At 40.1% G+C, this 17361-nt stretch overlaps 1 protein-coding gene across 1 annotated transcript in view; it reads left to right on the top strand.

Annotated features, from left to right (window-relative positions):
* Positions 1–17361, top strand: part of LOC121515900 (A disintegrin and metalloproteinase with thrombospondin motifs 2-like) — a 191803-nt gene that overhangs the window by 81035 nt on the left and 93407 nt on the right. Inside the window, exon 3 of the mRNA XM_041796840.1 lies at positions 8827–9004. Within this exon, the coding sequence (XP_041652774.1) occupies positions 8827–9004 (178 nt within the window). The remainder of the gene's footprint in view (positions 1–8826; positions 9005–17361) is intronic.

Here is a 17361-nt window from a genome sequence, read left to right as displayed (position 1 = left end):
CAGATGTGTTTATGTGCAGATGTGTAGGTGTGTGCTTTTTTTGTTGGCGTGACCATTTTTAGCGACCACTCTGTGTAATGAGCTAAACAGGGTGACGAGGACAAGACTGCATCGCTAAGCTCCGTATGGCTTAAATCACACTGACATCTGACTTCAACACACACAGCCTGACTGTGTGTGTGTTCAGTGTGTGTTTACATGCGATACATTTTGTTCACTGTGTCGGATTTGTTCCTCTCATCCTCTCTGTTTATCCCTGATTAACATAATTGGGGAGCTGCTTCACTCCTCATGACATTAAGAAAATAATTTAATTCACTTAATGAATCTCTTCCAATATTAATTGCAGGTTCCTCTCTCTCTCCCTTCTTCTTTTGCTTTTTTTTCTCCTTCTGGAAAGATTTGCTAAGGGTCATGTCGTGTCTTTTATATTTAGCTTCCTTAGATATTTTGAACAGCTTTACAACATAAATTTCAGACAAATATACATTTTTTTCTATAATCCACACATAAAACTTGGTAGAGGCGCATCAAGGTGCAATTTGCTGCTGATAGGATTAATTAAAACACTTTCATTTTGGCAGGGATGTGTGTTATTAATCTCTTGCTCTGAAGTGTGACTAATTTTTTTTAAATCAGCTTTACTATTGTAGAGAGGGATTCTCTCCTCACTCAAAGGGTGAATGAATTGGGTTACACACAGTATGACTGAGTCACTATCAAAGCTTTATTTGAGCATGGATATGTGTTTGTGTGACTCTATCTACCCTGCCTGCATGTGTGCAACTGTGTGTGAAGTTGGCTGGCAGTAGCAGGGTTATGAAACAGATCAAATGTGCACTTTACACACTATGACACTAGATCAAACACACAAACACACACATACGCACAGTGCCTGGGGTGGACTGAGCTGAAGGTCTGGCTGTGACTTTGATCCTCGCCACAACATCCGCTTTTTCACTCAAACGCTGCTTCTCCGCAGCTCTTCAGCTTCACGTGCCCCTTAGGATGCTCACACTGGGCTCAAGTTTCTCCTCTCACATCCTCAAATAGACCCAAGTGTCTCTAAACAGAGGATCCTCCTGCTGTAACTGGACACTCAGTGTGTAGGATCCAGATTTGGAGGTTGCAAATGGACTTCAGGTCTCAGAGGACAACTTGCGGCGTCACCATCTCAGCGGCGTGAAAGAAATAACAGTGATAGAGGCTGAACTGGGAGCATGTGTGGATGCTTTGTTTAATGATAAGATGGACATGAAGATGTGATGCAGGATTATACACTTTCTTTTTCTTTAAGGCTGCTGATGAATTATGAACTGGTGGATCATCATTGATACTAAGGACTAAGCAGGTGTTCTTATAGGATGAATTTGATTTAAATGTTAAGTGGGTGATGAGAACTTAACATCTTTGATCAATAGTCCATACTAGGGGAACTGTTGAGTAAAGGGCTTAAGAGTAAAGACAAAGGCTCCATGATAAAAAGCCAACATTGTTTGCTATTAAGATACAGTCATGAAAGCCATCAACTCTTAGCTTTGAATGTTTTGCATAGAACGACATTGTTCTCTACATGAAGGGTAGAAAATGATGGATCACAAGTTTCTTCTGTTGTCTTCAATTTTTCATATTTAGGCTTTTATGCTTTCATTGGGAAATGTTAAAGTCTTCAGGGCTTTATTACCACTGAGCAAGGGGGTCAAGTTTATCCTAAAGAACCCCGAGGAACCCTGGTGCATTGAAATAAAGCTTCATGCTTTATTTTACTTCCTGAATCCCTCCACCTCACAGCTCCCTCGCTGCACTGATTAAGACCAGCCTGTTGCTGATTACAGCGGGATATCAGGTGGCATTTTGGATCTAAAAATGTACAGACAGAGGCACGCTAAACAAAATAGGCCATATCACTGGCATCTTGCCAAAACCTCAATTTTTCATGATTTTGTTTTTGATTTTTTCATAAATCAGTGTTGTTGGTCACCCTTTATATTTGCCATCAGGTTTTTACACATCTTAACCAACAAAAAGTGTCAAAAGAAACTATGACAATTCAGTGTAAATTTTTTGAAAAATACAGCATTTTTTAAAATTCCCTGATAAATAGGGAATTTGGAGATGTGAGGTTTTGGCCCAACGTCAGCAGTAAGCAGGACATTTATAGATGTAAAATATTACTTAAATACCTCTAGTTTCTTTGGGGTCAATTTTCAATGTAAACCTTGATATTCTTAATGATTTGCCTGGCTGGGAGGTTCCTTGAGACTTTCTTTAATATCGGTTTTGTAACCAAAAGATTCCTACATGAATCGATATTGAATTAAATCAAATCAAATAGGGACCTTGTCAATCAGAGTGTAATCGTTTCAGGCAATCAGTGGCAATACCCAGCCCTACTGTATAACCTCACTATTGTGCTCGTTATGGTGGCAAGGAGACACAACCAGAAAAATCCGATCTAGGTACCCAGCTGGGGACTTTTTGCCAAGATGTTCACGGAAACTTGCACTATGAAATCACTGAACATGAGTCAGTCAGTGAACATGAGAGGATTTGATGCAGAAAGTCACTGTGTCAGATGGAAGTGTCTCATGAGAAGAGTCGAGCTAAAAAGGTAAATTTTAGCATGTCAAACCTAATAAAACATCTTCATGCTCGTTACCCAGAGGAGCACCGCAAATATGCAGCTACAAAGAGCAGCTGCTAAAAAAAGCCAGCTTATTCCAGAGCATTCTTGAAACAGGACAGTCTAAGGCTCATTCTTAAAACACTCCTTGCCCCATCATTAAGTGCTAAACCTATGCTTTCCACATTCAAGTAGAGGGGTAGGGTGTCAGGATTTTTGTTTGAATGGAGGGGTACGGTGAGTACCAGGGGTACATGGCCCTTTTAACAGAGATTTTCCAGAGGATTATGAAAAACTTCACAAGATGCCTTGGAGTTTCTGTAAATAAAATAAGTTTGCAAATAGTTTCTTCACTGCTAAGATTTGAAAATGATGATGATGACTGCTGATATACCAGGGTCTTGAAGAGTTGTCCCATTTCATGGGGCAAGATATCACTCCTACCCCATGCGACTATCTTCTGAGGGACAAAGGGGCCACTCAAAAACTTGGGGTAGGGGTATAAATTAGAAATGTGACTGAGCCAATGTGACTCCTGCTATAGCAGTAGAAGAACAGGAAACATGAGAAAATGTTGTCTCAAGCTTCAGCCTTATCCAAGACGCATCTGATTTGCAAAGAACGGTTGTTCATCATCACTGGATAACTGCACTCTGCCTAAAGTTACTCTAAAAGTCATTTAAAATCAATCACTTGAATGCTTTAGAATCGAGCCAAGCTTATCAAAAGTGCGTCGGCCATCACTGACATTTCATTTTTTTTTTTTTTTTTTTTTAATTTATAGTACTTGACTTTTATAGCACAGATGTTCAGAACCCGTTGAGTGAGCTATCAAAGTCTGGCATGGCAGTTGTAGGAGAATAATAACCTGTGGGTGGATGTCATCTTATCACATGTAATAATGTCCAAGAGTACAGAAATAGCTCTTTTATACTTCAGTCAGAGACACTGTTTCAGCCTTTTGGTCTTGCCTTGGCTTCAGTTTCAGCTGTGGCAGGAGCCATCATGTTTTATTGTTGTCTGTCTTATTCTGGTAATCACATTATTCTGAGAAAAAACATCTTTGAGTAAACGTACCTTAATGTCCACATGGTGGTCAGAGATCAGGGTTAATGTGACCTTGTGTTGATCCTGTTCTCCTGAAAACGTCTCAGCCATGCCTTCAGGGTATTTTATAACATCTGGTTTATTTTATTATTTATCAGACTGAAACAACAATGCCATCTGCTATGAGTAAGTGGACAATCTACCCTCCCTCTGACCCTCTAGTGTACTCTAGTTCTGCCATTATTGATTGCTGCACTGACAATCACATATTGACCCTATACTGACCCTCCTGTTAATATCTTGTCTATTGTTTGGCTTGCTCTTTAAAATGTTTGGCCACAGTTATAATGGCATTATGGGGGGAAAACCTGATAGATGTGCAACAACTTGATTTATTAACAAAGGAATATAAACAAAAGAACTGCCATCTTTTTCTTACCTTTCTTTTTTCACAGTAAAAACTTTAGCTGTATGATGAAGTAGTTAAACATCAGTGCCAGCCAGAATTGGCCCAATGGCAATTAATATGGCATGAACAGATGCCTGGGCTGATGTGTATCTGTTGTGCTGTTTTGATTAATGCTGGCAAGTTTTTATACTTGACTGCTGACTCAGAGAGTAAGCTTTTTAGACTGGAAGTCACCTGTTGGACAAACTGTGATCATTGTGGTTAAACGCGAGGTAAAATGCGGTCATTGTGAGACCTTACGTCCAAGAAGAACTGCAGCAATTGGATCATGTGTTCTTTTAAACACGGGTCAGCCCTGAGTCACAATCTGTGCATCTCTAGTGAAATACTGGTAATATCGTTTTCTGAATTAAGACCACATAGGTAAAAATACCTGTTATTTGGTGAATTTCAAAAACATCTTAGATAGAGAGCAACTTTTTTACTCAACAAACTATGTGTCATGATGACTGTTTTTCAGAAACTGGTTATATCTATGTAGTCTTGAAAATCCCAGCTAGTCATGGCTGGTTTACTGACAGAGAATCTGAGATTCTGAGTTTCTGTGGACAGTGTTTGGACAAACCTCTCTCCAATCCCCCCTGACTCAGACTTGGCCGCTCTTCCTTTAGAGATGAAAACAATGCCTCTCACTATGGAAATGCTGGAAAATCTTTGATGCTTTCTTCACTTCAGCTTTTCAAAGAAGGTATCCAGTTCTTCAGCTCCCTCACACCTTCCCCCCCTTTGCTCTCCCTCTACCCCCTCTATGGCTGCTGTGATCGATCCTACCATGTCTCCCAGTCCCACATGTCATCTTTTTTCTTTGACACGGCTCTCCTCTCCTCACTGCTTGGTATTCTGGAGCCGGAATGCATGCACCATCGCAGATCCATCAGCTCCGATTGGAATGCCGCACCACGGCTCAGGGAAATGGAGGGAAGGGAAGAGAGAGAGAGACTGAGAGAGAGAGAGGAGAAATGGGGGGAGGGGGGGAGAGGGCAGGTCAGTGGCTTGTCGACATCCTTCCGGGACCAAAGCCTCAGACTGACAGAGAGAGAGAGAGAGAGAGGTAGGGATGGGATGAGGGAAGAGTAGAGACAAGAAAAGGATCTCTTCTCTATTTCTGAGGGGCCACTTTTCTTAATATCACTTTCCTTTCACATCAGCCTCTCTGAGGTATTCAGGGAGCATACAGGCTCTTATACCCCTCTTCCCTCAGAGCTCAAAGGATTCAATAAGCATACTTGTGTCCACAAAAGAATAGATTTTTATAGTCTGGGTGCATAAATACATAAATCAAAACTGTTTTCATTTATTCAGACTCAACAGAGGGACTGTGCTATAGATGACAGAGACATCATAGATACAGATGAGGCCATAGATATGACCTCTCTCCTGACCACCACTTTACAGAGTTAAGGGAATAATCCACAGTGCTGGCTGTGTGTTTTAAACTTATTTTATTGCTTTTATTTATAGTCAGATCAGTACTATTATATTGGTGTGATAATCTGTACAGTTAAACTCAGTGCAAAAGCATAAATTAATAATCAAGACCTGCTTAAATCATCTTTAGTATGAGTGTAGTGGCATTTACATTAGTCTTGAACAGTCATGGTCCAGGGGTCACAGTTCTGTGGGACTGTGTGTCAGTCTCGATAGCAGTAATGCCGGTAAATGTTTGCTAACTACTGTAATACAACCAACCAAGGGGAGGAAGAAGCAAGCACAACAAATCAAACAAGGAAGAAGAAGTTATCTTCAGCAGCAATAGCAGCAGAGTTGAAAGACTCGCTGGCTTCTTATGCCTCTCACCAACCTCTTTGTGAGGCTTTTAAAAAGCCTGTGGAAGTGACTGCAGAGAGGATCAGAGATACAAGCAATGCTTTTACATTTTAAAGGCTATAGGTTCTTTGCAAATGATGTCAGGCAGCAGCGGAGAACGCCCTTTACGGGGCAAGAAGTGATTTCGGCATAGAGAAAAGCAACCAAAATAGCCATGTTTTGTCAAGCCTTCAAATTGCACAAATAAAAGTGTTATCAACTTTTAATAAAAACAATAATAATCTACTTTTGTTTCTCAATTGTAGTAAAATACTGAAGCAAAAAAAATAAAAAAAGGTAAAGAAGAAAAAAAACAGAGAAATGCCAGCAGGCAGAACTGGGAAAAGCTTCCATCTAAAGCCTGGACGAGCGGTGTCACACTACAGTCGTGTATGCTCTGTTTCCTCAAAGCAGTCCGGCCTGTTTGGTCTTGCCAACTTCCAGCCTTGCTCGTTCTTGCAGGAAGTATCTTTCATAAGATCCAGATCATTTGGCTCAGCTCAGTAGAGCTGGTTGTTTGGCTACCAAACGGCTCTTCATTTGGTAACAGTTTGGCTTTTTACATGAGAATTAAAATGACAAAAGATGAAGGAAATGAAAGTGGCACTCAAGAGGGAGCTCGATACAGTGGCTCACATTAAAAAGCCATTTTGTAGAACAGGCTCATGTGTGAACAGCACATCTTACCATGATCTCTTGCCCCACAAAGTTTATTCAGTTGATAGTGTATCACCGTCTCAAATAAAAGCATGTTTGTGACAAAATGAGTATTTTCTTATATGTTAAAGGGGTTCAGCTAGCCTCTTAGCTAGGTGCAAGACTCCTTTAGGCTCTTGTCTCCCTTCATCCAATAAGATGATGCTGGGAGGTCTTTAGGACTGAGTTATTCGTGGCATTGATCGTTCCATGCCTAATAAATATGTTTTGGTAAAATCACTTTTTGTTAAGTTTAGGGATCAGATTTAATGTATGTAGATTTGTTCTGATGATAAGTGCAGCGTAGAGGTCTATTTAGAGCTGTAAATTACAACTTTCCTCCATTCACATTAATTCTGAATGGCTGTCCTCCACGTCTTGACCCCTAGCAGACATTTGGGATCATGTGATTGCAAACAAGAGAACAAGATTGTGCATGTGAACATTCTATTCTTTACGTATTTCTATCTATTTAAGTATTTCATTGCAGTGCTGGGCTTCATTGTTCCATGTTTTGGCTGACAAATTCTCCAGCCTTGGAAAAAACTCTGATCTTATGATAATAGTGCATTCAGTTCAAAATGGTCCAAAACTGCAGAATGCTGGTTTTGCTTTACTTAAAAATCCATCTCCTTTTTCTAATGACTACATTGTTAAGTGCCACTGAGGCATTGCAGGCAGGCCCCAAAACTCTGCAGATGTCAAAACGAGCAACACTTTATGAAGTGCCGGTGACGTTCAAAGCTTCGAATATCATCAATCATGTGACAGATGTCATTTGATACAAGCTCTGACACAAAGTACCAAAATATGGTGGTTCACTGGACTGACATGAGCTTCTGGATCATTTGCCCACCACTAGTCCTATGACAGTGCAATTACATTCAAAGACTTTCAGTTACTAAAGCGTACCAAATCTAAAAGGGCTTGCTGAATTCAAAATTTTTATTATGAAAAGCACAAGCCACACACAAAAACACGCTGCATTAAAATCAGCAAATACAAGTGGATAAAAAAGCATATATACTAAACAGAGCTGATGGTGTAGATGCACAAAAAGACACATATAATTCTGTTAATATTCAGAGTAAATGAGTTTCATGTAATGGATGTTCAGCTTTTGTCCTTTAAGAAAACCTTCCTTCTCTTTCTTCCGTGTGTGTCTTCATGTGCAGCACCTTTGGGACTTTTTCTGTCACCATTTCATACAAATCATACTAATTCAGGTGGTTATAGTTTAAATATTACATGTATCCATAAACCGTTATAGGTCAGTATAATCAGATGCTTCAGTGTCATTGTCCCCAAGGGAGGGATATCTGTACCATTCAGTCAACACACACCTTTTCAGCACACACCCCTCTGTAACATAGCCTACACTGTAATTTCTAAACATCTCCCACTCATCATGTCTTCCTCTTCCTGTCAGAGCACAGAGGGACAGAGACGAGCGCTGATCATATCAATGTTTTCTCTCGTCTTCTTTAATCGCTCTCTTTCTTTAGCGCTCTTCATCTCAAAAGCCTCTCCTCCATCCTCTCTGTGTCTCCCCCATGGCTTCCCTCCACAGCAGTGCGTTGCCGTGGTAATTACCAGTTGTCTTAAACAGACAGATGGAATAAGAGAGAGTGACGGGCAATTTTCCCAGTGTCTGTTTTCCTTGTGTGAGTGCACGCAACTCTTTTTGCATGTGTGTTCTCTCTCCTCTCACAGTCTCTTACCTTCACTCTTTCCCTGTGAGTATGCATACGTGCACGTCTGATGTGTGTGTGTGTGTGTGTGTGAGAGAGAGAGGGGCGGACATGGGGAATTACCTGACAGAATGTGTTAGTTCAGGATGGCAGTGGAACAGTTTCATCTCCTGCTGTTGTGTTAGCCATTTTAGATGCCAGGTGCCACTCTGGGCCTCTGCTGGGCTCCCAGAGGGATCACTGCTGTCCCCTCCCTTTTCTTTTTCTTCCAGCATGCCCTTAACACAGCGGCAGAGCAAAGAAAAGACGCTCTTTAAAATGTCAGGCCAAGAGAGGACATGAGGGATTGATGAAGGGAGGAGAGGAAAACATAAGAGGAGCAGAAATCGGGAGTTGTTGCTTTACAAGGGAGTGATAGTAATTAACACGATGCCAGAGTTCACCTGTCAACAAATTAATCCATGTCAATGATTAATTTTATCCTCTTTTTTCAGGCTGGTATGATCAGGTTGGAGCAGGAGGAGTTTTATATCGAGCCGGTGGAGAGGGGCGATGGAGTGATAGAGGAGGAGGAGAGGGAAGGCGGAGGAGGAAGGACACACATTGTGTATCGCTCCTCAGCTGTAAAGAAAACACCCATCAGCAGCGCGGCGGCAGACTACCACTCCAGAGGTCAGTCTGTGTGTCCCTCCACTTTTGTGCATCTTTGAGTGGATGTTTCTCTTCTCTACTTAACTTCATTATTACTTGAAATCACAGCGTGTTGAAGTTGTTAAATGTTCTACTGCAAGTTAATCCCCTAAACATTCACCCTAGTTAAAAGATCTGCAGAAGTAAGATTTCTCTTGACTTTTTGTTATAAATCAAGGCTCTTTTGAAACACCACATACCACTCCTTCTCTTCTTGTTATATAATCACATCAAACTATTGTATGTAGAGACAGTGACTCACTGTATGAGCATACCCTGTTGTCAAAAAGATCACACCTACATGCACTCAAACAGATCCTCCTGTCACTGCACTAATTGTGCATTGATTTAGAAGTGGCACATGGAGGCAAGCTTGCTTGACTGGAGAGGTAGCACCCTCTGTTTCTATCACAGAATAATGCACTGTCTTGGTTCAGTTAACAATTAACAGTTGACACCCATGCCACCAGTTTCTTATTTCATGTGCCTCCATTTTCCATCTTATGAACATAAATGAAGTGAAAAAACAAGAGGAATAACTCCTCCAGGAGAGCATTATATTAACAGTTTGATCATAGTGTAACAGCTCAAGAATTTAAGAGGGTGGAGACAAAAATGTGCTTGCAATTAGGTTTCAATACTCAAGGTCTTACATGATCAGCCAATCAAAAAGAATCTTTCATGTTTCAGTTTCTTTACTTCTCAAAATTATTCATTTTCAGTATCGTGAAAAGAAACGTGGCCTTTAACAGAGGTTGTTGAACCTTCCTTAAGGAGTCATCCTTGAATCATTTTAATCAGATGAATTGAGCAGATTTTTAAAATGATTAACTTTCATCTTACTTCAAAAAAGATTGAGGTAACTGTGTAACTTGCTGATATCTATTATGTAATATAACTCAAACATCAAAAAGTGTGTTTAGATTGTACATTCAGAGATGTTTATCTTCAAAGGCTTTAATGATTGCTGCACTCTCTTGTCTACTCTCTACAGATGCATTCATCTTAAAAAAGCGATAGAAACATGGAAACTTGTGTTCACTGATTGTTTTTGAGGATGCAAAAAAAAAAAAAAATCATTCCATAATGCAACACATTTGAACGAGAACACACAAGATTAGGCTGAAACCTTGTATATGGCTGACCGCAACTATCTGGGATGCCTGTTGAAAAGCCTGACTGAATTGTGTGTTCTGGCAGAGTGATTTTTTTGTTGGGATGTGTAATAGTGCTGTGAGTTGAGAATTAAAGGATGCCAAAAGTTTGAAACCTAAAGCCCTGCAAGCAGGAAACAGCTGACCTGACACACCTGATCGACTCATCCATTGCATGAAGATATTTGACAAACATTTGGGAAAGCTAATGAAATAAATAACTCTGCTTTGTCAAATATGTTTCCCAAATAAATTAAACTCTAAATGGAGCTTGGGGACAAAAATTAACCATAAAACTGAAAGAATGACTAAATTTTCTTAATGCTTTGTATTAAAGCTATGTTACACAGCCTGGTACCGTCCTTATTTTTATGGAATTTATTGTTACTGGTGCCTTAGATTTATCTAGCTCCATTTTCTCCTCTCTCTCTCTCCCTCTCTCTCTGTGTGGAGACTGAATGATACACAGAGTCCTGAGCAACATCATCCCCCCTCCCCTCCTGCTTGTCTTTTATCCCATCTGATAGGCTACACAAAAAACACACGCCCCTACACCACAGCGTTAATGTTGTTAGCCGAACAGTGAGGAGAAAATATCCTCCTAATCTGTGCTCTTTTTTTGTGGGGAGGTAACCCATCACTACAGGAGATGCGCAAAACATCTTCTCTGCCAAGACAAGCTCTCAATGTTGCTCTCTGCTCTGGTTTCAACATTATACTGTACACTTTGAGAATAGTTGCCTCACAGCAAGAAGGTTCCTGGTTCAGGTACTCCGGCTTCCACCCACCACCAAAGACATGCTCGATAGGTTAATTGGTAACTCTAAATTGGCTGTCGGTGTGAGCGTGAGCATGCCAGGTTGTCTCTATATTTCAGCCCTGTGATTGACTGGCAATCAGTCCAGGGTGCACCCTGCCTTCTCCCCACATACAGCTGGGATAGGCTCCAGCCCCCAGCAACCCTTAACAGGATAAGTGATGTAGAAAATGGATGGAAGGAATAAAGTCGAAATGATAGTGAAAATGTGAAAAAGGCGAAAATAAAGTCAAATTTCAGGAATAAAGTTGAAATACAAGTTTGAGAGAAAAGTTTAAATACAATATCGGTTTTGAAGTTGAAATATTGAGAGTTAGCTTCTAAAGCATTGGGAGCTTCCAGAGCTTTTACAACACAACACTGACTACACCGAACTCTGACAACCGCACTGTGTTTATGAACTAAAAGAAAAATAATCTCTGCATTGTCATCCAATTCTGAAACCACATGAAAGTGCAACAATAATTGCAGTTATGTCAGCATTTTTTTCACAATCCAATTTAATTTATTCTTATCAGAGATTTTAACTTCCCTGTTCATATGAACGCCAAAAGATGTGATCCAAATCAGTTGTGCGTGCTCAAACATCTTACAGTTGGTCTGAATAAATCCGCTGACATGCACAGAAGAAATTCTTCTTCTAAGCCTTTGTTGTAAAGAGACAGCTGTCACTATACACTGTCAGTTGGCTTGTTTTTTCTCAACTTCACCCCACATAAAAATATTGAATTGTTCTACTCTCTTGTATCTGATCAACAATTGTGAACGCTTTAAAAGTTTAGAGTAAAAACGTTGTCTCAGCAACAGATCAGTTTTCATTTGCTACCGTTGTGTGTCTGTTGGCTTCTAACAAAGCCAAAGACGTCATATATGTGGGGCAGACATGCGCAGTAAGACAAGAACCAACCCCCCAACAAGGAGAGACAATCAGATTGTTTCCATCGATGCTGATCTGAGCGACTGTCGATATAAACCACCCCTCTTGACCGGAATGTAATTTCTTCCTGAATGAGCCTGACTGGAGGATTTTATTCCAAATTAAGTTTTTTTAAGAAGAATTTTTATTCATATCAGGCATTTATTCCGATTACAAGTGCTCCATGTAGACATAGATGTTGTAATTTGAGCTCCAAACCAATCCCTGTCCCCCTGACTGTCAGGTGTGAAAACAACCTAACAGATATGTTGTGTAAAAAATGCTGCTCGTTATTTGCACCATTGAAAGAAATCATGCTAATTAAATATCATTGTGTTCTTTCATTCAGGAGAAGTTTCTAAAAAGTGCTGCTCAGTGTAAAAATAGATATTTATATATAGAGCTGCACTGTGTGCCTCAGGCTTGTGTCAGAAGAAGTTTCTACCCGATCACTGTGATTGATCCAATGCCTACGAGTCATTCAATCGTGACCCCAACCAGTGCAAAAGTCTGCATCTCCACTAATCACCAAAGCGAATAAATTTCTCACAGAAGCCAGTCTTCCATGATGAACAGGAGCAAGTCGAGGCGCTACATAACAAGTGTATCGCAATAGATGTGATCTGTGTCTTCCTATTCTGAGACTGGAGGATGTCTAATAATATACAGAGAGAGAGAGAGTTTCCATAGGAACACCCAGCAAGGACAGACTGCATTAGAGTAACACAGATCTGCTCCCACTGTTACTGATACCTGGCAGAACATCCAACACATGCACACATTGAAAACACCTATAGTCACAAACACACATATACAGGACAAAACCACACGCAGCTTACACAACTCCCTTGATCATACCTCCGCACTTGTGAACACACATGCATACTGCCAGCTTCACACACAAACACGTCTCACTGCTCCTTGTTGCCTTTGAATCTCTCTCTCTAATGAAGAGTGGGGTGCAGATCAATAGCGTAGGAAAGAACAGGCCACAGTGTGTGCTTGTGTTAGTGTGCGTGTCTGCGTGTGGCGTGGGCATGAGTTCTGTGGTCGTCTGGCTGTGAGTGCTGGGATTTTTCAAGGCTAAGCAGACAGACAGACAGACCAGCAGGCATGTGCTGCTCCCAGTGGCATTTGATGTGGATCTCTCTCCGTTTCTCTTGTCTTTTTATCACAGCTATTCTAGACTACAACATTATGTAAACAAAGGCTCACCTTCCAGTTGTTACATCATATCGCTGTAATATCACTCACACATGTAACACAATATACATCCTGTTGCTTTTACACCATTAATCCCAACATCCTTCACTCATTTGTTCTTTCTCCGCTAATTGCTCCCCCTTGTAGATCAATCAGAGACATTAGCGATTTAATTAATAATCAATCATTTCTGGAGATGTTCTTCTTAATTCACAGCCAGGTATTGAATGCTGGACTCATTTCCTGCCTAAAGACAGAGGAAAGGAAGTTATATTTAGCCAGGTAATCAAGGAGCTAAAGAAGAAGAGAGGCAGAGATGAAGAAAGAGCCAGATTGATCGGTTTCTTACACCATAAGCTGAGGAGGTGTGAATCAATGTCCTAAGTGGAGAGAGCAGGCTTTATTATTAATGTGGCACATCCGTCAATTAATCGCTGCTGCGATAGAAAACGAAGGATTGCCATTCATTTTTAGCTGGGCTGACAGAGATCCATCCTTCAATCTGTCTGCTCTCTGCCCCTTACAATCATTTCTTCTCCTCCTTTTATGGACACATTTGATCAGTGGCTTTCTGTTCTGATAATTTATTTCATTTTATTTCATATATCTTTGTTAAAATTCACCAAATAGATTTCATCAAAAACTCTGATTCTGCATTAGGGTACGCAGGCTTGGTGCAGGCCATTCACGAGGCCTGAGGCTGTATATTTTTAGATTGTCCTTTTATTTGACCTTTCTTTTGACCTAAGGAAATCTTTTTGGGAATTTCTTCAAATTATATCCAGAGTTCCTCTTCACATTCTGATAAAGTTAAGAATTTGTTGTTTACTGTATTTAAACTGGGCTTTAAAAAGCAAATGAAACACATTCAATGTAGTGTTTAAGTGTTGATGAAGGGACTCGCCATACATTTAATTGGGGTATTTGACTTTATGCATTGGTAATTGGTGAATGGATCTAGGAGTTTGTAATGCAGGGCTCATTTACCTATTCAGACTAGTTATACACACAATAATAATAATAATAATAATAATAATAATAATAATATCTTGAATTTATATAGCGCCTTTCAAGAAACCCAAGGACGCTTTACAGGAACACAGATGGACACTGTAACACTTTTCACACACACTCCTGAAACTTTTAATGTGAATTTTAGGGTGACAGTCACCTGTATGATACTATCATGAGAATATCTGCCCTCAGTGATTCTGTATAGCTCAACTAAAATTCAGTTTCAACAAAAGAGCAGAGAAAAACACACTAGTGACCAAAAAGCCTAATTCCTGCTGGACGTGTACATACAGTCAATGGTTGTGCAGGGAATGAGAGTCAACTCCCTCTCCTCGCTTATTGAATTCTCCTGTTTATATCCTGCTGCGTTCTTACATCAGCCCAGTCAGATATGGAAATGGGAGAAACGGCAGAAAAAAAACTCAAAAATGTCATTGCATTCACACATGCAGCTCACTCCAAAACCTTCAAGAGTTTCATCTAAGTGTTATAGTAGATTATGTGCATAAAGTGCCCATCAGTTTAAAATAATCCCATTCACATGCTGCTTGATTCAGCAGTGGGAGAAAAGTGGAGTTTATTGTCATGCTACGATACTTTGAAATGTGACAGTAGAGGCTGAGGATTGAACTCCTAACCCTCCAGTTGAGAGATGACTGCGTCAAAACCTTGTTAATCTGCAAACCTATAGGACGTAAACATGTTTAGAGGATGTTTTTAAATAATGAAAGCAACCTACTGATATTAGGTTTCTACGTCACATAAGCCCACCTTCTCAGAAAAGATTTCTCAAAGCAGATGTCCGTTTGAGCTAATTAAAAGTCGTAAAATGCAGATTTTCATCAGTTTGATGCAAACGTCATAAATAACACCAGTATTGATGCGATTTATCATAAGTCAGTCAGATACCTCAGTGTTCAGCTGAAAAAAAGAAAATTCAAGTGTTTACTACATCTATAAAGGTGTGCCTTCACTTTTTTTTTTTAAGTCAATGATGAGTCAAATATCCAGGCTGGGGCATTAGATGTGGTCAGAGAAACAGCTGTAAACTGTAGCTGTGTAAACACACCGGTACAGCAGCCAAAACTAAGCTAAATTAATGATGAACATGCTACTTTCATCAAGTTCTTCACAATAAAAGTCTAATTGTTATTTACTGAAAAATGTTGTTTTAACACCTTGAATGGATTTAAATGCTTTATCTCTTTCCAAATTTGTAATACCATGATATAATACTGTCACTGTTAAAGGCAGGAAAATACTTTGATATGATATTCAGGCCATAATACCCAGGCCTGTTATAAAGATTTTGTTTCACTCAGTTCTGACTGACTTCCAGGGTACTTGTTTCAAGGTTAAGGTCAAGCCTCTTCTTTTACTTATTTTTCTGTGATTGCACTTCAAAATATGTTTTATAATAAAAAAGATATGTCTGATTAGTTAGAAACATTAATCGTGGCCCTTTAATGAACCCAAAAGTAAAGGTAGATGTAGCTCTCACATTATGATGTAAAATAAAGAACATTTTTGTCTCACGCCAAGAGACAATGACAAAGGAACAGCAGCATGGACTGTGATTTTTTTATTCATTTACCTTTGGTACACAGTTACGGTGAATCCATGATAATTGGTGCAGATGTTTGGTGCATGAATATGTTTGAGAAGTATCTTTGTTCTACATTGTTTTACATATGTGTAAATGTTTGCTCGCTTTCAGTTTCTGTTCCCTAACATTCAGCTGGGTTGACCAAGCATGTAAATGTACACAAGTAATTTCCTCAGATTTTTGTTTTTCTTAAGTAACACACACAACTGTCACTTCTGTTGGCAGAAGCGCACAACTGCGGGGTGTTTTTGTCATTTTTTTGTTGTTTTTATTGAGGCTGGGCAGTGAGGGTTGGGTTTTTTTATTTAGCCTAGTGGGACTAGCCGTCTGTGTGGGTGTGCTGCTTAAACTGCATGTTTACAAGCATATGTATGCATGCCAGTGCAGTGTGGTGTCCAGGGTATAGAGACATGCCCAAACAGATGGACTACCAGAGGGTTTTTTTTCCCATAATTCCTCTCACCTAGACAGCTACCTGAACTAAACTCCCAAGCAAACAGTATGCATACAATGTCAGCACTTTTCTGTACATTCAAAGACCCATTTTTGTACTTTATACTTGTTTGATTCAGCCTTTTAGCACTGCAAAAGAAACACTGGCACATTAGTGATACCAATCAATCACAGAAGAAACATTAATGGTGGCTATAGAATTGTTTCAAACTTTGCAGCTGACTTGTTTTCATTGACATTTCAGAGTTCTTCGTTGTTCTCTGTGCAGAGAGGCTCCCTGCAGCCTCTGGGGCAAAGCAGCTGCAATTAGCTGCTCGACTGACACTGGGCGGAGGTCTGAGGCTGCTACTCTGGACCCTGTGCGTGTGCACAGAGACAGCATTAGTTTTACCCCTCAGGTGTTGCAATTCTCTTGTGTTTTGTGCCTAATGAACTTTTCTGTTTCAGCTGTGAAGTCACTGTTGTCTCTTGGTGGTGTTCTCCATGCACATAGCACAATACAGATACAGTGATGCGTCAGCTTCAGCCTGAGCTAAGAGGAAGTCGGAGAGGGTCAGACAGAGGTCAGTGATGCGAGTCAGCGTAGCTTAATGTCTGCCTTGCACATCCAGAAAATGAAGGGGGGGCTCCCTCAGGATACCACTCTTTTCTGTCTCTCACACAGTTTAGTCATTCCTCATTGCTCTGGCTCTGGCTCTGCTGGTGGGACACAAGGATAGTCATATAGTGCAAGGGCTTTTCAGAGGAGACTCGTGACTAAGCACTTAGAGATGTGAGCACACACACAAACATGCACACATACAGCGCACGGAAATGGCCTGAACTCATCCTGAGTGTGTTAGAGTTTCCCTGCAGACACTTTGCAGCACAGTCTGTCTTTTATTTGAGTCTTAAATATCTACCTGAAAACCCCTGGATGTCAACGACACCATAAGGCTGTTAATTTATAAGGATGTGCCAAGAATATTCAATTCCTGGATCATAGAAATAAAGATTATCTGACATTTTATTTTTTTATTGAACCAAGACCGAGTTTGCAGAGTATAAATTAAAACTGTAATGAAGACAGTATTTTAGTCTTTTTTATTCACAAGTACTCCTAATTCCTGTACTCTTTGAAATTGCTACATTTCCTCTCAACCCAACTCATAACCAGTGTGATGATATTAATACAGA

This window comes from Cheilinus undulatus, linkage group 10 (assembly GCF_018320785.1).
Source record: "Cheilinus undulatus linkage group 10, ASM1832078v1, whole genome shotgun sequence".
Classification (NCBI taxonomy): domain Eukaryota; kingdom Metazoa; phylum Chordata; class Actinopteri; order Labriformes; family Labridae; genus Cheilinus; species Cheilinus undulatus.
The sequence above is the reverse complement of the archived record's forward strand: the minus strand, read 5'-3'. Positions and strand labels throughout refer to the sequence as shown.